Below are 26,243 nucleotides of genomic sequence, written 5' to 3' on the forward strand. Positions count from 1 at the left end.
AACCGCTACCCGGAGCGTTAAACCCCCAACAAGCAGCCTAGGCGTCATTCACTGTACAGCTGTCATGATTTTAGGTAATGGTTGCTCAGGAGGCCCCTCAGAGTGGCTGGCCACCGGCCAGGTGTCGTGTGATGCTGCAGTTGACAGTCCCTAGCTGAGAAACAAGAGAGGGAGATCTGGGTGACAGCCAGAGGTGACAGCTCAGGATCAGCACCGCACACTGGCGAGGGAGACCCGAATCCGGGACATGCACACCACCGTCTCCAGGTGGGAGGCAGCGGGCCTCTGCTGAAGTCCAGCAGCCATCTATTGGCCAAGCCACGTGCCCTTGGGTGTGGAGCTGTGTCCACCTAGAGGAAGGACCACCTCTTCTTACTTTACCCAAGGAGGCCTATGGGGCTGAGAGTGAACCTGACTGTCCTTGTGGGAATGAGGGCTCCCTGCACCTTGCCTTGGTCTGCAGGCACTCTCTGGGGTCCTGGCTCGTCCAACTGTCTCCTGATGCACGACTCATGCATCCTGATGCAGTGTGGGAAGCGTCTAAGAGCAAAGGTTTTCTAGCGGACAGGCCACGGGTGAGGATGGGGGGAAGGCTCTGGCTTTCACATACTGAGTGCCCTGAGCCAGGTACCAAAGCTGCTTGGAACTCGTTTTTCTGGGCAGCAAAATGCCCAGATGGTGGTTCTTCAACATGGAGTCATGAGGGTTAAAGGGGGCACCGTGCCTGCTGTGTACTAAGCTCAGGCAGACTGTCCTATAACTGATGATTACCGTATTTTCACACTAGGCGCCCTAGAGAGAGACAGCGGCTCACACGGGATTGCAGGGCCCTCACTGATGTGATGTAGTGGATTTTTTCCCCGGTACATTGAGCGGGTGATGTCCCTCTGGCATCGCATCTCCTCATTCGGATAAGGGCAGAGTGCATTTGGTTTCCAGCTCCATCCGGGACGAGTTAGCGTCCGGGTCGCAGGTGCCCGGGAGCACACCCTCCCTCCCTCTCCTCTGCCGTCGGTAGCTTCCTTCCCTCGTCCCTCCGTCCGTCCGTCCCTTTCTCTCCCCCTCCTGGCCTCCCTCCTGCCCACTTTGGCTCCCTACCCATCAGGAGAAAGGGGGTGCCTACCGTGAAGGTCCACTCAGAAGCAGGAGGATGAAAGATGCTCAGCTTTGAGCAAGATGGTGACTGCGTCCTTTATACCCCAAGGGAAGACCCTTGGTCGCGTGATCGCCCTCCCCCTTCTCACGTGGAGAGGATGGCCTTTTGTGCAGATGGGCAGGTGGGAGGCCTCTGAGGGGGAGGGGGACATCCTAATGCTCTGGCTTGGAGCAGGTGAGGCTCCCTATTAAGAGGCCCAACGTGCTCCTCAGAGGAGACCCAGGCTCTAATCAGAGAACAATGGCTCCCCTGTTCCCCATCCCCCACCTCATCTCAAAGACCTGGAGGCCCAGGGAATGTGTCTCGGGGTCATCAGGGGAACTCGGGGGGGGGGGGCGGGGGGAGACTGATGAAAGTTGATGAAAGTGGCATGGGCTCTCCCACAAGGAGAAGGGCTGGCTTTGTCTGCTCTCGTTAATTCTTCCCCGAGAGGATCTCTGGGGTGTCCTTCCTATATGCTCCTGACCTCAGGCCTGGGAATTCGATGCGTCTTTCCTTCAGGGGTTTCCTGCTCCAGCTGTGGGCGGGGTGAGATGGGGCCTTTATAATCAGACCTGCGAGGGTCAGGTGCTAGCCCCGCCCACTCATTAGCATGGGATGCTGACCTGTTGCTGCTCAGGCTTGGCTCACGTGTGCTTTTCATGCGGATGACCCCAGTGGGACTGTGCAAACAAGACAAGCCAGTGCGTGGAGGGGCTTGTGATCCTAGATCCTCCAGACTTTCAGGTTTCCTTTCCAGATCTTAAGAAGGAGAGCAAACATCTCCTGAGTGTTCTTAGGTGCCACATGAGTTTTTATGGGATTGTGTCCCTCTCGTCCCTACAGCTACACCACCACAGCTGATCTGCTCATCCTACACTCACAGCAGTCAGGACAGCTGGTGCCAAGGTGGGGGGGTTGTCCGAGCTCACCGTGATGGGATCATTTGTGGCTGACAGGGTCGCCTGGCTGCGAGCACTCCGAATGGTTCACCTCCCACCCACCTGCGGGAACACAGGGGCTCAGCTGACCATTAAATCTGGGGGACCTGAGGCTTTACAGAATCCACCAGAAGGCTTCTGCAAATAATTAGTCGCCCTTGTGCATGGAAGCTTTTGTTTATGGGTCATTAGTTATTGTTCAGTGTCTTATGAGCACCGAAGACGAGCTAAGGTACGCCGCCCTAGTCTTCACCCACCCACCAGCACAGGAGACCCCTCATCTCTAAACTGATAGGTCAATAGGCTAGATGGCTTGGAGCCAAGATTCCTGCCTCCCCTTCCTCCCTCCCTTCTCCTTCCTACACATTTCCTTTGCTTCTGCCCCTTTGGCTTGCATTTTGGGCATGAATGAAACAGACAGGAATGCACCTGTGCCTTTGCCTACTGTTTGGTGATGTTACACGTGTAAATGCAGTCTCCTCCACCAGCAGGCACGCAGTAACTGCCCCATCATTTTTACCTCCTCAGGGAACCTCTGATGGCCGCATATGCACAAATCACGAAGAACTCTAGTGTGGCAGCACCTCCTGAGGCCTCATCATTGCCCTAAGCACACCCCAAATCGGGACTTATTAAGCTCAGGAGGAGTCAAACCTCCCTTTGACCTCCAGCAGACCGTGAACCCCAGGCTCTGGTCACTTTGCTCTTGGGTCCTGTTTTCGTCCTGCTACTACTGCTGTTACGACAGATGGTGTGACCCTAGAAAACTGGTCTTGTGTGGACCTCTGAACCTTTGTCTTTGCGGCAAGGTCAGATCCCCTCCATGGGCCTCCGAGGTCCTCTGGACGTGGCCTTTTCAAAGTTAGCCATGCTCAGCCATTATCCCTAAGGCTTTCCCCACAAGTGACTAGCCAGGATGTTGGGATCAAGTCAATTGTCCCCCTTCCCTGATGATAAACTACTCTTTGAGGGATGTCTGGGATCTTTTCTTGCCAAAGATCCTTCATTAATATCCACATTATCCATTAGAGAAGGTCTAGTTAGATTAACCCATACTTGATGAATGGTGCTGTTTTCTTGATTCTTATCCATATATGGGTCTCTTTGTCCTAGTGGATTTACTGGGTCCCTCTCAGCTTTGCAGACTAGAGGGCCTTCTGCAGGCCCCAAGAATCATGACAATACTCATTCCTGAGCTTGACATTTGCATGACTTTGAGGGTCTCTGGAGTATTCTGGAGATTAAAAATAAATCTGTGTGTGATCAGAGAGGGAAGTGTCTAGTGGCTTCTCTCTCCAAAGTTCCAGGTCTACCTTTCTAAGAGTTTTGTTGTTCACAGGGAGTCAGACCAAGGGCGCTCAAGTGTCTTCCAATGGGGGAAAATTGGTTCAACTTGGACTGTAAACGGAAAGTGAGTTTTCTCTACTGGGGCAGGCATAGATCACAAAGGTGGAAAACTGATGGCCGGGCAGCCTACTAATGTGAGAAAGTGGAGCCAGACCTCCAGACACAGCAGTGAGGAACTGGGGGTCTGCCGACGGCCATGGAAAAAGCAAGCCTGCTCAGGAATGCTCTGCAGAAAGACTTGGCATTCACAGGGGTGTTGGAGCAGCTGGAGACTTGGATGAGGTTAGAAGGGACCTGAATTGACTAAAGGGGACACCTTCGCCTATGGATGTGCAGGCAAGTGTTGACTCAGCAGGACTCAGGTGTTTGGGCCCTACATCTGCCAAAGAATAGTCTTGTCCTTGAACAGCTCCTGGGGGCTAACCTCTGAACCCTTGGAGTCTCCTGCCCTACAAGAGTGTCTGTCCAGCTAGAGATTTGGGCCATGCCAGACTTAGAGTCTAAGTTAAAAATGTGATTTATAGTGGCTGCTTGGGTCACGCCATGTCACTGTGACCTCTGGAGTCCTCTGGAGACCTCTCCTTTGGAGAGCCTGGAGACTGAGTAACTGAAGTCAGCTATGTGGGCACTTTATGCCTATAGGCCAATCCCCAGTTAAAACTGTGGACTCCATGACTTGGGTGAACCTTTCTGGTTGACAATACTTCATATGTATTGTCATGTGTCATTGCTGGAAGAACTCAGTGCTGCCCCTGTAGCCTCACTAGAGAGGACAGCTGGAAGCTGGTGCCCAGGTACTCCTGGGCCCTGTCCTCTGCCTGTTTTACCTTTACCAACTTTAATCTCTCTCCCTTTGCCGTAATAAGCAGTAAATGTGAGTGTGACAGCTATTTGGAGTTCATAAGTCCCATTAGAGAATCACTGAGCTAGAGCATGCTCCCGGAAACCCCCATATACAGTGGGATCCACAGATAAGGATTCAAGTCAAGACATCAACAACAAAAAACCCACAACTTTCTACACTTCTTATGAGGAAAGGTTCTCATCACCTCCTACTCAGAGGGCTTGGGACATTATCTGGGTCCTATAATCAGCAAGTCTGATTAGTTTGTACAAAACTGAGTGTGAGTCAATGGTATATAGAAATCCTATTTGAAATCTCTCCATGGTATGAGTTAACTTTTCCTTATTTATCTTGCTGTCTTCCTAAAATCCCAAGTTTAAGTCACTTTGGGTACTGAGTCAGAGTCCCGGAACCTGCACCAGTTTGCTCCTGCTAGTGCGACACCCCTCGCCCCATCTCTCCAGTCTCAGGATGGCTGCAAGCGTCCTGGGGGTTCCCTAGACATGGATTTAGGTCTCAGTGCAGCCTCAGATACTTGGTCTTCCACCTTCCCAGGATTCGCAGGAGAGAAAGAAATGCGAGTTCCAGAAAGAACCTCTTTGGGTTGATTGATGATCTGGTTGAAGTCTGGTGAATTCTGCAAAAACAGTCAGTTTGGGCCAGGGACCAGGTGAAGAGCCTCCACCAGTGTATCATCAGGTCCCATCGCTTTTTCAAGGTCTCACACTGACTGACAGATATTCTGGAGGCATTTTTGTTTTAACGCTGGAAGGAAAAAAGAAGAGGGAATTCAAGGTAGTGAGAAAGAAGTAAATGCTACAGGGGCATAAAGTCAGGTCACATCAGCCATGGGCCAGGCTCCTCTGGAAGGCAAGGGTGGGGCAGGCAGGGCAGTGGGGTGGGCAGGGACTCAGGAGTCCGAGAGGGGGAAGGGTGTGGGCAAGACCTTCCCTCATTAGCAGCCAAGTTGAGAGAACATCATTCAGCTCTGCATTCGCTGCCCAGTGATGGTTTCCCGATATCCAATATCCCGATATCTACCTGATCTCTCCAGTTTGCAGAAAGCTAATCTAACCCCATTAATATGTTTTTCAGTAAATGTAATATGTTGTTTGCATGGAGATTTTTAAGGCGCCAAGGACAAAAGAAGAGCTATTTAAGTGTAAGTAGCTTGTAAAATTTCCTGCTCCCTCTGCTTATCCCAGGCAAAGGGATAGCTGTCTTTGACAACTGAGCAACCACCCCCCACCCAAAGCCTCCACCCCTAAATGCTTGGCCTTTGTGCTGCAGAATGAAGGTAATGTAAGTTCCATATAGCTCCATGACTTTTAGAAGGTCAGAGTCCTTTGACTGGATAGTCCAGGTAGATGGTCAGACCATTAGCTTGGAGACCAGCCAGGCCCGATCAGCCATTTTAGTCTGTGGGAGTGGGAGAAAAACAAAGTTTATGTCTGGCCTCTCTGAGTTAATGGGGCTTTGATGCCATTAGGTCCAGAAGAGGGTACCATATACTCTACTCCTAGCACCTCATGATGCTTTCTTTATTTGTATTACTTGGAGAAGCCTGGCTGGCTCAGTCAGAGAGCACGTGACTCAGGTTGCGAGTTTGAGCCCCACATTGGGTATAGAGATTACTGAAAAATAATATCTTACACAAAAACAAGAACAAAAATAAGCTTTTTCTTGGATTATTTGTATTCATTTTGCTTTGGTCAGGAGTTTGAGTGTTTCTATTTGTTTGGTTTTTCTTTGTTTGTTTGTATTTTTAGCTTATATGGGAATCAGGGAGGATAAAAAAGTTGCCTGAGATCATATAAAAAGCAAAATGGCTTGGTCGGGTTGACTCCTGCTTTTTTTCCTCTCTCTCTCTTTTTTTTCTATACCTAATTGCAAACACTGAACTGTTAGTTGAAGAGTAATCAGAAATACCTTTCACTTTTCTTGTCTAAAATTAATGAGACTATATGATCTGCACCCACTCTGACTGTCCCCCACGAAGGCAGGACAATCAGTGAGTTCTAGAGCCCTTTCATACAAAGCATTTATTGTCAAGCTACAACACGGTCAAGTGTGTACTCACTGTGGGAGTGGGACACCCTTTTTACCCTCTGACAGATGTATGTTGCATTCTTCAGAAACCAGGAATAGTATTGAAGACAGTACCTAAAGATTCCAATGAGAGTGGAAAGCGATTATCATCCCTTGTGGCGAATGGAAGACAGCCATCATTTAGAAAGTCATCCTGGCCAACTACTCACAACAAGGACCCCCTTCCCATCTTTACTGGGTGTGAGAGAAGAGGCAGAGGATGAGGCTGAGTGGGGAGAGGCTTAGACTTTGGAGTGAGAAAAGTGTATTTTTAGTCCTGGCCTCATTCCTCACCAGGATGTGTGACTTCAGGCTGAGCACTCCCTCCTCTGGGCCTTAGATTTTTCATATGCACTCAAAAGGCAATCCTAGGACCTACCCTCACAGGTTATCACCAGGATTAAGTGAACTAACATATGTCAAGTTCCCCAAAGAGTCATGGCAGGTGCTCTGCAATGACTATGTTCATAGATTTGTTTTTGTGTGTGAGGTGGGCTGAGAACACAGGGCTCTTACAGTTAACAAGGAAGCAAATACTTGCAAAAGAATGTCCTGCTCGTGGCTGGGGCTGCAGGGATGGCTTTGAAGGGCTTCAGTGGGAGAGCACCAAGAACATCATTAGGAAGAAGAGCTTTCTGGGCAGGCTGTGCCGCTGGCTCCCTGTGGGACTCCGGGAATTCACCGCCCTGCCTATCCCATGCCAGATGCATGAGGAGGTTGGGCTAAACATTTTCCCATTTCCCTCCTATCCCTACCACTCTGTGATTCTAGCATCCCCTGGGGAGCAACAAACTGCCTGAGTACAGCTAGCTGTAAAGATTCCCCAGGCTCCAGCACCCTCAATTTCCAGGACACTGTTAAATTAAGGAAACTAGAGCACAGAGATGCACTGATTTGCCTGAGGACTCACTGCCCTCAAGAGAGTGTGGATTTTCCCTCAGGTAATCCACTTCATGCCAGAACGCACTGCCATTCTAGTAAGATTATACCCATTTTGCAGAATAACAAACTGAGGCTCAGAGACACTACAAGACTAGCCTACAGAGCTTGTAAGTCCAGAGCCTAAATTTAAACGCAGGTCGGCTTGGTTTCACCTTATGCCCCACACAGTATACTAAGCTACCCACTAGCTTTAAAATCCCAGTTCTGTGACCTAATCCTTAATCTCCCCTCAGCTAGCCTGAAGTGTGCAAGTGTGACAAGATGTTCTAAGACCCACAGACCAATTGCTTAGAAAGCTTCCAGAACAGAGAGGATATCAAACGACCCTGGGGAATATAGGTTCCACCTATTCTGAATGAAGGAGAAAGTGCACAGCGGGAAGAGCTGCTGGAGCTCTAGGGGGAAAGTTCAAACTTGTTTGCAAGAGCTCGCCAGGTGCTTGAAGGAGCAAGGCTTTCCTGAAAACAGACCTAGGCCTTCGCTGCAGCCACATTGTGCGTATCTCGGTGGACCTATGACATTCCAGGCTGCCTCTCACTTTTCATCTTTGTACTTGCTGTTCCTTTTGCCTGGAGTGGCCTCTCCCATTTCCTGCCTGGGAAGCTTCTATTCCCCCATCAGGCCCTATTAGTTAGTTCCCTGGGGTCCTATGGGGCATACTGGGATCTGCTACAGTGCTTGTCCTACTGTTTCGGAATTTCTCTGTGTGGCCAGCTTTCCCATTCAAGCATGATTTTTTGATCACAGGGACTGTGCTGTTCAACACACACTGAGTAAAGCCAGTCTCCCACTCTGTTATTCTGAGCCTGTACTCATGTTTAGTATGAGATTATAGAGCAGTTCACTATTAAGTAAAATATAGGGAAGAAAAGGGATAAGCTCAGGTTCCTCCATGTTTCATTTCTCTAAATTTTAACTTAAAACTCCTCTCTGGAAACTTCTGCTTTCCCCATTTTATCCTTCCCCCTGGCATTTGCAATATATATTTTTTAAATGTGATTTTTCTCCAAGGGGATACTAGGAATAGGTACTGCCTCTGGGTATGACTTGGTTCTGTCCCCTACGATGTCATATTTTAATTTGGGTTTATGACCATTTCTTCCTCCCAACTATGAAATCCTCAATTTCTGGGCCTGTGTCTGATTCAACTCTCAATTCCCATGGCTCAGCATTGTGTATAACAGGTGACCAGGAGAGACTCAAGTCATTGTTGATTTGAAAAGTTACTGGCGGAGGGTTTGATAGTGGGCTGATCATGTTGCAAGAATTTTCTCTTTTTTTAGGATGAGCCTATGTGTGGTGGGGACATGCTTCCACATCATTTGCTCACACCTTGGGTCTATGGACCTTTCTCATTTCCCTCTCTGGGAGGAGGAAACACTCCCTCAAACACTGATTGAGAGGTCCAAGACCAGGATGTAATGTAAAGTGGTTTTAAAGCTGGACTTGAGGCTCAGAGCCAGAGGGTGATGGAGGTTTGAAAAGCTGAAGAGTTGTGAATGGACTTGGAAAGGAATATTAAAGATCTGGGGGATTGGCCCCAGACCCCCAGACCACTGGAGCAGAAGTGGTCATCCATGTTTGTTTGGTTCTGGGTTTACAGCCAAGACAAACTGCCGAAGAAGGAAAAGAATGTCTTCACTAGAGGGCAAGAAGCTATTACCATGTCTAGAACTTCTAATATGAAGCAGGGCTTGCCTTCTAAATTTCGTTTTATCATCTTCTCATTTGACCAGCAAATGACTTCTAGGGATTTAGAAAGAGCTGGGGTATAGATGGACATTGTCCTCCAATTACTCAGTCCTGGCAGATGTCACCAGGCTAAAGTTGAGAGGGCTCCAGGATCACCGGAAGTCCTGTGTGGTCACTCCACCAGGTAGTACTCAGCTGGGCTCAATTCACATCAACTTAGCTGACCTCCACTCAACTCAGCTGCACTTCCTGTGTCTGGCTCTGAAACGGGTTCTGGGGACCCAGAAATAAATGAGGTTCCATCATGGCTCTCAACGAGGTGATGGTCTAGTAGAAGACCCTCCAGAGAGTCTATTTCTTGACGTACCCCTATCATTTGCCTGTTCCTGGCCACCTGTGGCCTGCAGAGCAGCCACATAGCATAAGCAGCCCCAAAATGCTGACAGTGGAAAGGGACACCTGGTTCCGGTTACCTCATGGCCTCTGCTCTAGCCTCTCTCTTCTGGCTCATGCAGAGGCATTGCTGGAAAAAGCGACACAGCTCCATCAGGCAAGGGTTGAACTTCTGGATGGCCAAGGTGAGGGGAGCGGCGGTGATGGCCCCCTCTTCAAGGAGCAGCTCAGGACACCCTGGAAGATGCAATCCCAGACCACTGACATCAACAAGGATTTAGCAAGCATTTTCCCTCTGTTTGTTACCGTGTTTGATGGATAGAGTCCTGGCCCTGATCTCAAGGTGGCTCTGAGACAGACAGACAATGTTGCTTCTTCAGTGCCCGGGAAAGCTGTTGGGAGAGTCCGAGAGACAGGGGGAGTAAGGTGGGGTCCAGTTCCCGGGGGGAAATCAGAGGTGGTCTCACTGATAGCAAATACTAAAAAGGGATCTAAAACATTAGACAGAAGTGGGTCAGGTGGAGGTATTTCCAGTGGAAGAGATAAGGTATGTGGGGACCTAGCATCAAGCAAGGGGATGGTTTGCTGATAGGGAAATGGAGAATAATTAGATGATAGAGAGCGTGTGTGTGTAGACATATGTGTGCATGCATATGTGTAAGTCTGTGCACACATGGATATATGCATTTTGCATGTGTGGGCAGGCATATGTATAGGCTGTGCAAGTAGATGGGTGTGAGTTGCCTGAAGATCACTGGGAGAACTTAAGGAGACAATGTATACAAAGCATACTGCAAACTTCCTGCTATGGAATAAATGACAAATAATAGTTATTATTACTGATTTATTAAAAATGTATTGAATAGGATATCTGGATGGCTCCATCGGTTGAATGTCTGACTCTTGATTTCCACTCAGGTCGTGATCTCAGGGTTCTGTGTTCAAGCCCCATGGTGGACTCCCCTCTCAGTGTGGAGCCTGCTTGGGATTCTCTCTCTCTCCTTCTCCCTCTGCCCCACTCTGCCCCACCTCAACAAAATGTATTCAGCATTCACTACATACTGGGCGCTCACAGACCAAAGGATACAACAACTCATAAACACAAGGAAAAGAGACAGAGTGCCTGGGTGTCTCAGTCAGTTAAGTGGCGGACTCTTGGTTTCAGCTTAGGTAATGATCTTGGTGTCCTCAAATTAAGCCCATCCCCCCGTCTGGTGGGGAGTCTGCTTAGGGCTTCTCCCTCTCCCTCTCCCCCTGCTCTCTTTCTCTCCCTCAAATAAATAAATCAATCTTAAAAAAAAGGAAAAGAGGCTTCCTCTTACAGGGTGCAACTTCTAGTGATCTGAAGGTTATATTAGGATGTTGATAATGATCTTCCAACAAAGCTTTACTAGTTACTATCAAGAAAAATGATCTAAAACCTGGAAATAAGTTCTGGGTATTATCTAGCAGATACTGTGGGGATTTTCTGGTTCCATAAGAGTGTGTATCTTTGATTGACTGATTGAGTTGGTGGTTTTGCAACTCTGAAGAGGTTCAATGACTCTTATCTGAGAGCAACACAAATAATTCCTGCCGGTGAGCAATGTGAATGAATTTCGTCTGGTAAAGATGCAATTGGTTTTTGTCTAGTGAAAAGAAAAAGAATTCTTTGCTGTGGGATATGAGTTAGTAAATTCATATCCAAATTCCTAGGACTAACCATAAAAATCCCTGTTCCTCAAACTCTCCATGGAGCCAGTCTTCATTCATTCATTCATTAATGATTGAATAATCTCTCTGACATGTGCTAATTTCATATTTTTATGAATCATTTTCTTACCTTTTTTGAAAATTGTAATTGAGCAGTTTAAGATTTATTTACTTATTTTTATATTTATCATTATTATTTTTCAAATGTTTAATTCCAGTATAGTCAACCTACAGCGTGATATTAGTTTCAGGTGTACGATGTAGTGATTTGCCACTCCCATACATCACCCAGGGCTCACCAACACAAGTACATTCTTCATTAGATCTCCTGCTGCATCTGTGCTCCCTCTCCCCCGCCTTCCCTCTGGCAACCAGCAGCTTATCCTCTATAGCTAGGAGTCGACTTTTTAGTTTTTCTCCTTTTTGTTTATTTGTTTTGTTTCTTAAATTCCACATAGGCATGAAAACAGATGGTATTTGCCTTTTTCGGACTGACTTATTTTGCTCAGCATTAAACTCTGGAGCTCTGTCCATGTTGTTGCAAATGGCAAGATTTCATTCTTTTCAGTGACTGATATTTCATTGTGTAAATATACTACATCTTCCTTATCCATTCGTCTATCGGTTATAAATTTATTAAAGTGGAGAGAGGGCTCATATGTTAGGGATAGGATTAGTTAAAAAGGGTAGGACGGAAATGTATTTTGAATTCTATCCTGAGCCAGTTAGAATAGTAAAACCTCCAGAATATTTATCAATTTTTGTAAATATGCTATGACTTTTTACTTTAACATTTATTACACACCTGGACTTAGGTGCTTTTCTAAGTTCTTTACAAACATGATTTCATTTAATTCTCATAAAATCACGTAATGTAGGTATCTATTTTATACAAAAGGACACTGAGGGTCTGAGTGACTCTGTGGTTTGATCAGGTAGTGACTCTGGCAAGATCTGGGTCTGGAGCTCATACTAGCATGCTTTACTCCTTGGACATCCTTAACATTCCTGATGCTTGATTTCCATGCCCCTCTCCCCTTCCCAACCTCTCCCATGCTTCTCCAACTCAGGAAAGGGCACTTACCCTCTCAATTATTCAAACTTGGCCATGATGTTTGGTTACCTCCTGCTGATCATTCCACCATCACATTTCTTGATTGCTGAACACCATCCAAGTCTCCCTGATGAGTCAAGTCTCAAACAACTAACTCCTAGTTCCAGCTCCCTTCATCTCTGGCATATAGCAGTCTCCTTGCCGGTGTCCCTGTTCCTTTCCTCCCCTCTTTGGTCTCCACTCTGCAGCCAGAGAAAGTTTTCTGCACCACAAATCTGCCCATGTCAGTTGTCTCAGAAGAGGTCCACACTTCTTCCATGGCCCTGGGGATCCACGTGCGCCCCCACCCCCACCCCCACCAGCTTCTGTTCCCTCGCTCCTCATCACTCCTTCTTGTAGCACCAGAATTCCAGGCACAAGGAATTTCTCGGCTCCTGGGAATCTTCAGCCCTTTCCTGCCTCTGTGCCTTTGCATAAGCTGTGGCCCTGCTTGAAATGTATATTTAAAGGCAACCCTGCTCAGATGCCTCTCTCTTTGTCAAGGAAAACCTCTAGAAGTCCCTCCAGATGGAGCTAATCTCCTCCCCTCTGGCTGCACGGAGCATTGACCGCCTTTTCTCTTAGGAACATTACCAGTTTCTTCCTCAAATTGCAATTATTTTGTACAAATGAAGAATCTTGGGATAGATAGCATACCGGGCTGGAGGGAGCACAAGCTTTGAAGTTAGACAAACGAAGGCTCAAAATTTAGTTACTTTTTAACTGTAGTGCTCACTGAAATGGCTTAATGAAGAGAACATTACCTACCTTGCGGAATTATTATGGAGTAAAAATAGGCTTAGCACAGGGCCTGGGAAACAGTAGGACCTCAATACACATTCACAGAACGGATGAATGAGTCAGTCTCAAAGGATTTGTGGGTATGGTTTCTTTGTGAATGGGAAGAATCATTTGCTGGAAGTTGTCAAAACCCTTTATTTTAGACTTAGATTTCTTATTGGATGGATGGATGGGTAGACAATGGATGGACAGAAAGAGAGAGAGACAATAGATAGAGCCGTGTAAGTAGACATAAATACAGATAGTTATATACCCAGCTTGTTTTCTAAAACTTGGTCTGAAAACGGCCCCCCTGTGCACCACCAACCTCTGGGGGAAACATGGCTATAATATCTTTCGGCAGGATAATCAAGGCTTTGTGTCTGAAAGGTCCATTCACTGCAGGTTGGGAGTAGGGCTAAGGCAAATCTTCAGTGTATGAAAAAAGAGACTGTGTCGTCTCCAGGAATTTAATAATCCCTGCTGACATACTCCTGGATGGTGCAGGAACATTCAGGAAACGGGATAGAAAGGCATCCAGGAGTGGGAGGGCCCTGAAGATTCAACCAGCTTTGGAGGACTCATTCTGTATCAATTTCATCCAAAAATGGGGGAAAAACAAAAAGCGGCATTTTTTTCTCAACCTCTGTGAGGAGACCATCTGAGGGTTTTGAAGGGGGTGGGTGGGAGGTTGGGGAACCAGGTGGTGGGTACTAGAGAGGGCACAGATTGCATGGAGCACTGGGTGCGGTGCAAAAACAATGAATACTGTTACACTGAAAAGAAATAAAAAATTAAAACAACAAAAAAAAAAAAACAGCCATAAACCCAGGACATGGTTTCCTCTAGAATTCCATTGAAATTAAGTGTCAGGGATGGGGAAGGCAACAAGTCCTTTAAAAATGCAACAAAAAGTAGCAGTGCCTTGGTGGCTCATTGGGTTAAGTGTCTGCCTTCAGCTCAGGTCATGATCTAAGTGTCCTGGGATGGAGCCCTGCATTGGGCTACCTGCTCAGCAGGGAGCCTGCTTCTTCCTCTCCCTCTGTCCCTTCCCCCGCTCCCACACGTGCATGCCCTCTTTCTCGCTCCAATAAATAAATACCATCTTTAAAAAATAAATAAATAAAATGCAACAAAAGTAAACTGCACCCAGCAAATGAGGATTGAATTTTGGAGTCATCCGTTCCTCCTCCTGCTGCCTTGGCTGACATCAGGCTCATGAAAAGAACAGCCTCTGTTTGCAAAGCACACAGTGCCTTGCTCAATAGGTATTCACTTAATAAACGCTGATTGGATTAAGTTATGTGGAGCTCTGTAGTTCCAAATCACTTCCACACATATTATCTTACTCAATACAAAGCCGTGGGAGAATAAAGACAGTTTTAGTGCCCACAATAATTGTTATTATTCTTGCTTCCCAGTTGAGGAAGCTGAATTCCCGAAGCCGAGTGCTGGAGACCCCCTCCCCAGTAAATGGTAGAGCTAGAATTTAATCCCAGCAGTCTGAATCCAAATTTAATCAAACAAACCTCTTTTTATTTCACGATACAACCTTGTTCCAAACAAACAAGAGCAACAGAGCAGCAGGCTGCCGGTACGTACTTGAGACTTGGTGGAGTCCCAGGACCAAGGCTGGCTCTTCTTTAGGGGTAAGTGGCCATGTTGTAGGGAGGTCACTTGCAAGGGGTATGAGTGGCCGTGCAAAAGTCAGCATGAACTGGCCTTGGGTGATAACACAGGACGAAGGAATAAGAGCAGTTTAAGGATAAAGCGTTTTCAAAGTCTATAGGGAATTGTAGCCAAGAAAAGGAAGAGCTTTATGCAAATCATGGGGTAATTTAACAACATAACAAGGCTTTTAAACTACTTCGCCTGCCTGCTAGAACCAATGAAGTCCAACGCCCAGCTTAGTCAGCCTCCTGGCACCCTTGTTCCTCTACCCTGAGCCCCTACACCAAAGCCATGAGGTATTGGGTTTCTCTTTCCAGCTAAACCTTCTTACCTGTCTGTGGATATTTCGGGGCAGGTGCCTTTGTTGGGCTTGGGGTTCGTGTGCCACGGGTGGAGGTTCCTGGGAAGAAGTGAGGGAGAGGTAAGCCTGGGATTTTTTCTTGGGGTGCCTTATAGGGAGAGGAAGCCCCATGCCACTAGTCCTGCCCTAGTTAACCAGTGGTGGTTATTAAGTCAGGTACCCAGCAGGGAGGTGAGGATACAGAACTGAGTTAAGAGATAAAACCCGCAGTGGAGGCTCATCAAGTAGAGGAGGAAACCGGCAAGTCCCAGGGGTAGCTGTGATACATTGTGTCGGATGCCACTGGAAATCAGCTAATCCTTGTAAGAAGTGATGAAATGCATGGGAGATGCGTGGCGTGGCCCAGGCAAGGAGCAAGCACGGCTGCTGCTCGGTGAGGAAAATGAGGCTTTTCACTCATCTGAGTCTGCGCACACTCACTCCATCTCCACCCTGACACACTGTCATCTTCCTGATAGAGCATGGGCTCATCTCAGCAATTCTTCTGATCCTTCGTAAAGTCCTGGTTTAAGGACCCCTTCAGGATGTGATCTTTGCTGTCAGGATCCTGGTCCCTGGCAGAACCAGCAAAGCAGCCCCCTTGTAGGGCTGAGGGAGAGGGAGATGGGACAGGTCATTTCACTCGTGGGATGAGGTGGGAGAGGAGAAGAGGGGTGAGGCCGACCTGCACGGGAGGGAGAAGGTGGAGGCTGGGGGCAGGTGACGTCTCTGAGACACAAGAAAAGCGGTTACCAAGGTGGGCAAAGAGCGTAAGAGCAGAGCAAAGAGCATAAGCAAAGCCCCAGACAAGTGAGCGGTAGGTGTTTGCCACGGGCTGAGGGTGTCCTGGGTGCTACGTGCTGAGCTGAACGCCTTATTGAAGCTCCTCACAGCCACTCTGAAGGTAGGTATCACCTCCCCTGTTTCTGAAGGTGAAGAAGCCAGGGCTGAGAGAGATCAAGAGAAGGGCCCAAGGACAGACAGCATAGGTGAGTCACGGTTTCAACCTTGCTGTGTCTGGAATAAAGACCAGAGTGCATAGCCTCAGGGCTGTGCTGGCCGCTGATATCCTACCGGTCAAACCCCAAGGTGGGAGCTTTTACTTTTCCTATGTAACCATGAGAGGGATTTCCTTGATGACAGCTGTCAAAATTGCATTCCCAGATCTGTTGGTGCAATTGATTTTGAGCCTAGAGTCAAGACTTTGCCTTTATACCCTCTATTTCTTAAGAAATTTAGGTGGCTCAGCAAATGTTTCCGGAATGCCTGCTATATTTCATGGAACAGGAGATTAAAGACTCAGGCTCTTAAGGAGAGGGAGGACGGTCAGGGAATGGACACTAAGCACAGTAGTAAGGAGTCTTACCATCTACGACTGCGGTGAGCTTGAAAGAAGGGCCTCTAGCTGCAGGTGCCAGAGAAATTGATTTTAAAAAGAAATGTACCACAAATCAGTGAAACCATATGATAATTGTCTCTCTCTGCTTGACTTATTTCACTCAGCATAATCTCTTCCAGTCCCGTCCATGTTGCTACAAAGGTTGGGTATTCATCCTTTCTGATGGAGGCATAATACTCCATAGTGTATATGGACCACATCTTCCTTATCCATTCGTCCATTGAAGGGCATCTTGGTTCTTTCCACAGTTTGGCGACCGTGGCCATTGCTGCTATAAACATTGGGGGTACAGACGGCCCTTCTTTTCACTCCATCTGTATCTTTGGGGTAAATACCCAGGAGTGCAATGGCAGGGTCATAGGGAAGTTCTGTTTTTAATTTCTTGAGGAATCTCCACACTGTTCTCCAAAGAGGCTGCACCAACTTGCATTCCTACCAACAGTGTAAGAGGGTTCCCCTTTCTCCACATCCCCTCCAACACATGTTGTTTCCTGTCTTGCTAATTTTGGCCATTCTAACTGGTGTAAGGTGATAACTCAATGTAGTTTTAATTTTAATCTCCCTGATGTCTAGTAAAAAAAAAGCAATAAAGCTTTTTTGTTTGATTACACGAATAGAAAATACAGAGTGAAGGAAAGTAAAAACCTTATCTACTTCCCAGATGTAGTCAAGGTTAATATGTTGTGAGCTTCTTTTTAGTCTCATTTTGTTTTACTTCCTATTTTCTGTGTATATTTATTACACACAAGTAAATACACATAGATACATAGACTTGGGATCACATTTGACAACTTTTTTCTTGCTTTTTATAACTCAGGCTTTCCTTATAGTACATGATTACGTATTAATGTACATATCATTATATTTGTGTGTGTAATTAACAGGTATGCTACATAACATTGCATATACACTATATATGCAATTAATGTAATAATATTAATACATACTAATACCATGCCAAAAAGGCAGTCTGGAGAGAACAGTATTAGCTCCTAGTGGTCATTTGTTTGATGGACAGTGAAAAAGGGAAAAGAAGAAATTAGAAATTTTTTTTAAAGATTTATTTATTTATTTGACAAAGAGAGAGAGATCGCAAGTAGGCAAAGAGGCAGGCAGAGAGAGAAGGGGAAGCAGGCTTCCTGCTGAGCAGAGAGCCCGATGCAGGGCTTGATCCCAGGGCCCTGAGATCATGACCTGAGCCGAAGGCAGAGGCTTAACCCACTGAGCCACCCAGGTGCCCCAAAGAAATTGGAAATTTCTAAAGTGCCAAGGTGGCTCAGTCAGTTAAGCATCTGTCTTCAGCTTAGGTCCTGATCCCAGAGTCCTGGGTTCGAGTCCCTCATCAGGCTGCCTACTCAGTGGGGAGTCTGTTTCCCCCTCTCCCCTCCACTTGCCTGTGCTCTCTCTGTCTCTCTCTCTAATAAGTAAGTAACAGCTTTTAAAATATATTTTAAAAAGAAATCGGAAATTTTTAAATGGGCACATAAAGGAGGGCACCTAGCAGAGAAAGGGTGTGGAAGATTCCTGCAAAGAGGGGGTTTTCCTTCCTTCATTCATTCAAGGTAGAAAGAAAAGGGTTGGAATAAAGAAAAGGAAGCGTGAGTTCACTTTATGATTATTAATTATGAAGCTAACTTGGGTTTTACAACTTTTCTGTGCGTTGTATTTCAAAAATTCAGAAAACGTTTTAAAGACAGAGCGCTAAATTTAGTTTAGAAATGGGGGAGGTGGGAGTGAGCATCCTCTCTTACCTGAGGTTGAGTGGGCCTGGGAGGGGCTGCCGTGGGGGGTCGCTGTCTTAGCTGGAGGCCTGGGCAAGCTCCTTGTGGCCGTGGTCCCTGCAGGAGATGACGGTGTGGAGGACAGTGTTTCCCAGGGAGGCCCTGCAGGTGCCCAGGGCATGGGTAGTGTGGGAGTCCACGCCTGACTGCTGGTTGTCACCCATGGGGTCCTGGCCACCCTCCTGGTAGCTGCACATGGGACAGTAACAGGCCACTTACATTCTTGACCCTTTTGACTCAGGTATAAAATTACCAAAACAATGAAATGTTATCAAAGGGAAAATGCTTTGTGCATGCATAAAACAGGTAATTCAGGGACCTAAGCTCTACCTTGAGCTAGAATAAATGGACCAAAGTAAACTTTATTTTCCTAACTACTTATTTTAAAAAAGTTCAGAGGACGTTTCTCATCAAATGACCCAGTAAAATTGTTATGGGGTTTGAGGTGAAGAGACCAGAGAGGAAACTGTTCCTGCCTCTCCCATGTTGTGACTTTAGGGGCAAGTGGCTTCACTTTTATTTTTAGCTTTCCCCTTAAAACGGGGATGATCATATTGCTAACAACAATAATGCAGTATCACAGGATTGGGACAAAGGCCAATCTTCCCTGGCTGTTCTTTCAAACAATTCTATAGGTTCTCTCATTCATTTCCATAGTAGGTATGAAAATAAGTTTTTTTTTCAGTTTTTTAAAACTAACCCTCTTGGAAATTTTTAAATTTGTATGTTAAGTTAGGGAAGATTGCCATCTTTAAAATATTCAAGTTTCTTGGGAAGCCTGGGTGGTTCACTGAGTTAAGACTCTGCCTTCAGCTCAGGTCATAATCTCAGGGTCCTGGGATGGAATCCCGCATCAGGCTCTCTGCTCAGCAGGGAGCCTGCTTCCCCCTCTCTCTCTGCCTGTCTCTCTGCTTACTTGTGTTCTCTCTCTGTGTCAAATAAATAAATAAAATCTTTAAAAAAATCAAGTTTCTCATCCAGAATGTGTTATATTGTTTTATTTATTTAAATATGCCTTATTACTCTCCCTAAAGTTTTAGAGTTTTTCATATATAAAACCCAACAATTTTCCTGCTAGGTATATAGCTAAGTATTCTTTGATTTTTCTTGCCACTAGCAATCATATCTTTTGGGTTTTTTTTTTCATATTATTCTGGGAAACTTTCTAATTATGCAGAACAGTCACGATACTGGAGTGTACTGAGGGGTTTCTGGTTAGTGACATTGATTGCTTTTCCACATTCTTGTTTTCCTGCCTGCTGGACTCCTATGAGTTCTCACCTCCTCCAGGAAGCCCCCTGCTGGGCTCACCAAGACAACAGCTCTTTGTAGGGTAGACTATAACTATCAATTTACTTGCTCGTGTCTCCCTCCCCTGTCTGTGCACTCAGGAACGAAAGGGAATGTTGATAGAGCTGTGCTTTTAGCAGCTAGCCTGGAGTCTGGTATTAAATTCATGTCTCGATGAGTAAATGATTGAATGAATGAATTCTATGACTCTGGTCCCTTGTCGGAACTCATTGAGACAGTATTGGCTTTTAATGAAAGCGTTATCTCTGTTGTATCTTATTTCCAAATAGCATGAGCATGTCTTTTCGTCTTCTGTGACAACACTACTGATGGCGCCCACAAAGATAGTGGGGAAGGAGGAACTCGCTGGCTGGCCTGCCACGTGTGGCGGCTCTCCGTGCTAGCTTCAAGTCATTAACATACTCTTGGCATCATTATCTAGCCAGCTACAAATTCACCTCACTCTATCATAAAATGTTTTTTTTAATTTAATTTTATATTTTCAGTGTTCCAAGATTCCTTGTTCATGCACCACACCCAGTACTCCGTGCAATATGTGCCCTCCTTAATACCCACCACCATTCCACCACACAGGGTTCATTTCAGGAGAGACATTGCTAAATGCTTTGCTGAAACAAAAATGCATCATGGTACAATACACTTCACTTATGTAAGACATTCTTATCGGGGGATGCTGGGTGAAGGGGATCAGGGAGCTCTCTGTACTATTTTTATCATGTCTTGTGAGTCTTAAACTATTTCAAAATAAGAAAAATCATACAAATAAATGTTGGCAGGATCTTATGCCAAAGATGCTCACTGCCTTTGCTCGTCTGTATCAAACTCACACTGGCTCATGTCGATCTCTAATTTCAGGGATGCTGAAGAAGAAAGGGTCGATGGAAAAAGGATAAAGGAACGGCTTCACTTATTTATGTGAGGGAGACGCAGGACAGGAAGGGAAAGGGCGAGTAATGTTCTTACCCAAGGCTGGGAGGGTGGGAGAGGGACCACCCTGCGTGGCCATGGCTGTGGCCCTGGCGTGGAGCTTGGAAAGCCTGATCGTGCTCATGGCCGGCTCTCCCTCTGCAGGAGGAGTTGTCTCTGTCCAGGGAGAGGTCCCTGGAGCAGGTGCCCTGGTGCTCTGGGCTCTGTGCAGGGGGCTTGTCCTCGGTAGTGTCTGCTGGCTCGTGGGTGTGAGTTTTGAAGTCACAGCTGTGCCCCTGGGAGCTGTACGTTCAGGGAGATGGTCAAAGGCAGGTTTTATATGCTTGACACTTGGAGTACAGACTTGTCAAGCCACTGAAAGATTGTTGGACAGCAAACGTACTGAACGCAGAAATTTAAACCTTACTTGGAACAATACCATATGTCACCAAAAAGGAGTGTTTCTTTTGGAACAGCAAAGGAAGCTAAAATACCATTTTCCAAAAACACTATGCGGGGAAGCTCTGAACAGAATGCAAAGCTGTCAGACCACAAAGTACCATGCATTCGACATGTTTCCTGACAGAACCCGAATTCATCCAGGCCCTTTGCCCAGCTCACAGCCCTCAGCCCCTTGATGGCACTTTTTCCTAGAAGAGGGACAGGGTGGCTTCATGTGCCCTGTGCATGTGACTAGAGACCAGAAGCAGAATTTAGGGACATCAGAAGCTGCTGGGCAGAAGCTGTCTGAAAGACAGGTAGGTCACAGCTAAGATAACAGGAAGGCTCAGTTTGGAGGGAGATCCAGCCGGTGCCCTTGGACGTTCCATGAAGACAGGGAGGAAGAGGCTCAAGTGTTCATTTGAGCTTCTAGCTCCCTTTGGGCAGCCTTTGCTGGTGACGGATGCATGTTAGGATGACAGGCTCCCATGAGCCCATGGGTCCCTTCTTCTGGGTTGACCAGGGCTGCCTGTAGACCAGTGGATTCCAGGCCCTACTTACCCCTTTGGCGGATCACTGTGCAGGGCACATCCTGTACAAGTCGTGTCCTGTTGCCTCATCTCTCTCTCCTGCTTCACTTACGGGGTCAGTAGTCCCCACACGCCTGAGAGGTCTGGTAGTTGTTTCCAAATCAACTGGACATAGGGCTAAGTGCTTGACCTATGCTTGATCAAACCATCACTCAGCCAAGTGACTGGCTATCGAGCATACGTACTCCACAAATACGTGTCCATTTGTCAAGTGTTCTCTCTTCCCAGGCATCTGTCCTTCATAAGGGAGCACCAAGGGCAGGTACAATTGGGATGGTCTGGGAAGGTCACAGGAAGACTAAAGAAATGACATTGACTCAATCCTCGGCTCTGTCCTCAGAATCGAGTGGGTAAAGGGAACCCACCAAATGCCCATTTCATTTCCACAACAAGAAGCCTCATTCCACACAAGTTGAGGATCCTTCCTCAGGTAAACTAAGATAAATAAACGTAATTCCAATAAACTCAAATCAAGGCAGCCCACTGAAGCGGAACTGGAGATTTATTGTAAATTTTACTTTACTCCAAGAAACGCTAATTAAGAACCTACTATGCACAGAGTGTCATGCAGACACCCGGGGGGAGCAGACTGGGGGGCTGAAGGAGTTTGGATGTCTGCCTTCAAGGGCCATTCAGTGAGGAGACACACATGGAATGTCACCTGTGTTCCAACCTGGAGTAACACCGAGTCCGAATGATGGACTGGTGTCGTGTTATAGAGTTGAAGACGACAAAAGACAAATTTTGACTAGGAGATTTTGAGGAAAGAGGAGGCAGCCGCTGAGCTGGTGATTGACAGACAAACTGGGGCTCTGAAATATGGAAAAATAGGGAAGGAGTTCCAGGCCGAGTGAAGTGGCACAGGCATGCAGAGAGATGCCATCTGCGAGAAGAGACAGGAGCTTCAATGTCATTTTAGCAGAAGATTCAAGGAAAAAGAGAGCAGATGAGGCTAGGCATGTTGACAGAGCAGTGTATACTCCAGGCTAAGGTCTTTGGACCCTCTGTTCCTGACTTAGCTCTGAGTAGTAAGAAGACAAACCCAACTGTATTTTAAAGACTATTGCTCTTGTGGCAATGGATGGACATTTTAAAGAAATATGAAACTGGGTCAAGGAAGACTAGTTCAGAGGCTACCTCAGGTCAAAGGTAGATGACAAGGACTGGTAGATTACTAAGGTAATCACAGCAGCAGCAAATAATCTTGGAGGACCAGCCAGATTCTAGAAACTTTATTCAGCTTAAAGTGACAGTTAAGTGTAGGGGGCAAAAGCGAGCTCAAAGGTGGTTCCAAAAATACCACTTGTGCCAGGGAAAAGGCAAGCAGATGGGTGGGAGTGTGTACAGAGAGGGAGAGGATGCTTGGGTAAGGGCTGGGTATTGTAGAGTGGCAATGTCTAAAACAGGGTCACTAATTCAATTACCTACAAAAGCCAGGTAGTTAATATGAGAAACAAGTGTCAGGCTATAAGGAGCAGAGAGGGCTATGGAAAAGAGGAATGTGTCTCTCCTAATGGGTAGGATGGCAGCAGTGCCTGCTCAGCTCCCGTGGAGTCACCATATCTTCTCTTGGAAGAGAATCCAGAGATTAATTTTAATTGTTAAATCTTTTGGTTTTAGCACAGTGTAGCTAAATAAAATACCTGAGGGCAGCATTCGGTCTTCAGTTTGCTAGCTGGGACCCTGGTTTGGAGACTATAGTAGGAGTGTGGGGGTTTCCACTCACCTAGAACACCAGACATGCTGCTGGTGAATGTGTAGTTGATAACAGGAGATTTCTCCGCCATCTCCCAGAAGTCAGAAAGATCTCTTCCTACAAAAACCACACCAACAGGATCGAATCTTGGGTTCACCTGCTAGAGGGTTCTGTTTAATTCTCAGCTCCGAGAGCTTGTCTGATGGTTCACCTGACTTTCCTGTCATCACACAGATGAAGATGCAGTCCGATTCGTTTGTTTGACTCACTATAAGACAAACCAGTACACAAGACTTAGCAATGGGTCTGAAGCTATAGGTCTTTGGCTGAAATGAAAATTTAGCTAAAAATCCTTAGCTCAGGATGTTATAGAGAAATTTAAGGCTAACTCCTTACTTTTAAGAGAGCCCTGATTTTCTGGGTTTTTTTTGGTGGGGGGAGGGATACAGTATAATGTAATGGCAAAGGGCACAGCCTATGGGGTCAGCTTCTAGTGTTACAACATCAACTCTGCCTTTTACTAGCTATGTGGCCATGAGCGAACTGCTTGATGTCTCTGGAATCAGTTTACCCATCTATAAAATCGTGACCATTCAAATTCCACAGTCCCTCATTTGAGATTTCCAAATTCTGAAATGGAAGATGGAAGGTTTTGTGTGAGTTTGGTACCAAAACTTATTTGGTGGGAAACCTGACTTGACAGATGGGAGGCTATTCACAGTCTTTATCAGACCTGTTTAGTGTAAAGGACCATGTTGCTAAACGAATGAGTGTGTTTGATTACGGCATGCTGCAATTGATGGCGATGTTCCAGCGTCTGTGGTATAGATGCCCTGTTAGACCTGCCAAAGTCTGCAAGTGAATGAATTACTAAATGTACTTGTCCCTTAAGATGCTGCCCAAAGCGGGGCCACCTGGATGGCTCAGTTTGTTAAGCATCCAACTCTTGGTTTTGGCTCAGATCACGATCTCAGGGTCATGAGATCGAGCTCCGCATCTGGCTCTATACTGAACATGGAGCCTACTTGAGATTCTTTCTCTCCCTCTCCCTCTGTTCCTCCCCCTCTGCTTGTACCACTCTCTCTCTCTCTCAAACAAAATTTTTAAAAAGATGCTTCCCAAAGTATTGTGGACATTTACTTGCACGTCCTTCAAAGGACAGCTATGATGACCCAGTGAGATAATGTGTATGGTGCCTGGCAAATAGAAGAGCTCAGTAAATGGTCATAATAATAATAACTATCACTGTGAATGTGGGCCTGTTATTATATATATTAGCATAGTGAGCAAGAGCATGGACTTTAGAGCCAGATCACCTGGGTTCAAATTGCATTTCTTCAGGATAAGCTTAGGCAAGTTACTTGACCTCTCTGTGCCATGGTTTCCCCACCTGTAACATCAGGATAAATATGTAATCACTCCACAAGGTTGTAGTGAGGGTCCAGGGAGGGAGTACACGGACAGCCTCTGGAAGAGTCCTTGCAGCTGATGAGATCTACTACTCTCCTCTCTCCTTTCCCTATTTCTAACACAGTAGTTGCTCCATTGTGCAGCCCTCCAGCTTTCTGACGAGGCCATGTGTGGGCAATTGACTAGGTCTGTGCTTTGCAAAGTGGGTGTCTTGGGGAAGGTGACTGGCTTGGGAGTTATATGAAGGCTCCTTTTGAATGAGGCAGATCTTTCCCAACTGCACATAGGACATGGGCTTGGGCTGCATATAGATCTAATGCTAAATTCTGATCTGGCCTTGAGCAAAATAGGCAACCTCTTCAAATCTCAGTTTCTCATCTTTTAAAATGTGAGTATAGCTATCTAGTAGAAGCTGTTTTCTTGAGTCTGTCTAGATTACCCTAACTCTGAGCCTTAAATTCTTCCTCTAACTTTTTAGATACCTTTAGTAATACCTCTGATTGAAAGACGGAGCCTTCAAATACTAGTGGTTGAAACTGGACCACACTGGTTGTCTAAATAAAACTTACACCGAGGTTCTTGGTAGCCAACTTTGTGGCAGGGCTTGGGGTAGGTGGTCCACTAGCTTTGATTATATTTTGATTACATTTTGAAAATATTTTGATTTTGATCAAATTCTGCAAATCTGCCAAATCTCCAATATCCCACACATTTTCAAGATGAACACACCGGAGAGGATGGAAGTTGACTTAAAAATCTCTGTGAGGTAGCTGGTAGAATTTCCAATGACATCCACCAGTAGGGCCGTGAAATCTGCAAGAAGGATTGAGGAGATTTAAATTTCTGATCCAGAGACTTGAGGGGAAAAGCATAGTGTATTTGGACTTTTCAGAGTAGATTTTACAACTTTGATTTTGTTCAGTGTGTTGAGGAATGTTAGCAATCATATAGAGAAATATTACTAATTATAAAGATGTCTTATTTCCAGGCAGGGAGAAAACTTCCGGATCCACAGTCATAATCCCCTGCCTCCCATTTCCCTCTCCCTCCAAATCACTCTGTGCCAACACCAAATGGCTGTGAAAAGCCATATTACTGAATAATGGTTTTTCTCATTTGTTGTCCCCTGTTATCTCCTCTAATTGCTTTAGAATACCAAGTCCACCCGACAGGAAGCCACCTAACAGTTATGCAGCATGAATGTACATAGTTTTGGATTTTCAAAATGGAATGTCAATGTTAGTGGTGGGTTGTCAAGAGACTATAACCCTACGCAAAACAGAACCAGAAACCCCTGTTCTTGTCCCCCTTGTTAAGAAGGCTGATGGGAGGAGATTGGGAGAATTTCACATTTCAGGCTATCAAATCTTTGTGAACTTTCTCTCTGAAAGGGGTTTGAATAAGGCCACTGCTTGGCATGGTGGGAGCCATCGACCAGTGTAATTCCCCAGTGTAGCTCCAGGCAAACAGGTGCTACCTTGTCCGGTGTTCATTTATGGTTTTCCAGGATCCAATGCGTTTTTGGCTTCCAGAACAAGGATGTGAATTCTAGGAGCCCCAAAGAGTTAAGGAAGAAGCTTCTGGTGTCATCTGGATAATTTCCTGTCATACTTTGTGAAAACACTTCTTTTACTCGATGGGACTATGAGCTCAGGTTGGGGGCAAGCTGATTTGAAAATATTGAATGCAAAGGATTGAAAATGCAGGGCCCAGAGAGGGTCCATGTATGACAACCAATGGAACGTGCAGCA

At 46.1% G+C, this 26,243-nt stretch overlaps 2 protein-coding genes across 2 annotated transcripts in view; both read right to left on the reverse strand.

The window, feature by feature from the left end:
• The window catches only part of OC90 (otoconin 90), a 35,237-nt gene extending 34,083 nt beyond the window's left edge, over window positions 1-1,154 (reverse strand). The window contains exon 1 of the mRNA XM_032315550.1: window positions 1,124-1,154. The gene's annotated coding sequence lies outside the window, so the exon portion shown is untranslated. The remainder of the gene's footprint in view (window positions 1-1,123) is intronic.
• A 3,834-nt stretch (window positions 1,155-4,988) lies between these two features.
• Window positions 4,989-26,243, reverse strand: part of HHLA1 (HERV-H LTR-associating 1) — a 32,317-nt gene continuing 11,062 nt past the window's right edge. The window contains exons 7-17 of the mRNA XM_032316015.1: window positions 25,222-25,305; window positions 23,294-23,350; window positions 23,110-23,199; window positions 20,413-20,661; window positions 20,277-20,309; window positions 18,109-18,195; window positions 14,937-15,018; window positions 14,550-14,623; window positions 9,463-9,619; window positions 6,348-6,430; window positions 4,989-5,032 (exon numbers count right to left, since the gene is read on the reverse strand). Coding sequence (XP_032171906.1) covers window positions 4,989-5,032; window positions 6,348-6,430; window positions 9,463-9,619; window positions 14,550-14,623; window positions 14,937-15,018; window positions 18,109-18,195; window positions 20,277-20,309; window positions 20,413-20,661; window positions 23,110-23,199; window positions 23,294-23,350; window positions 25,222-25,305 — 1,040 coding nt within the window. The remainder of the gene's footprint in view (window positions 5,033-6,347; window positions 6,431-9,462; window positions 9,620-14,549; window positions 14,624-14,936; window positions 15,019-18,108; window positions 18,196-20,276; window positions 20,310-20,412; window positions 20,662-23,109; window positions 23,200-23,293; window positions 23,351-25,221; window positions 25,306-26,243) is intronic.

Source organism: Mustela erminea, chromosome 16 (genome assembly GCF_009829155.1).
Source record: "Mustela erminea isolate mMusErm1 chromosome 16, mMusErm1.Pri, whole genome shotgun sequence".
In the NCBI taxonomy this organism is placed as follows: Eukaryota; Metazoa; Chordata; class Mammalia; order Carnivora; family Mustelidae; genus Mustela; species Mustela erminea.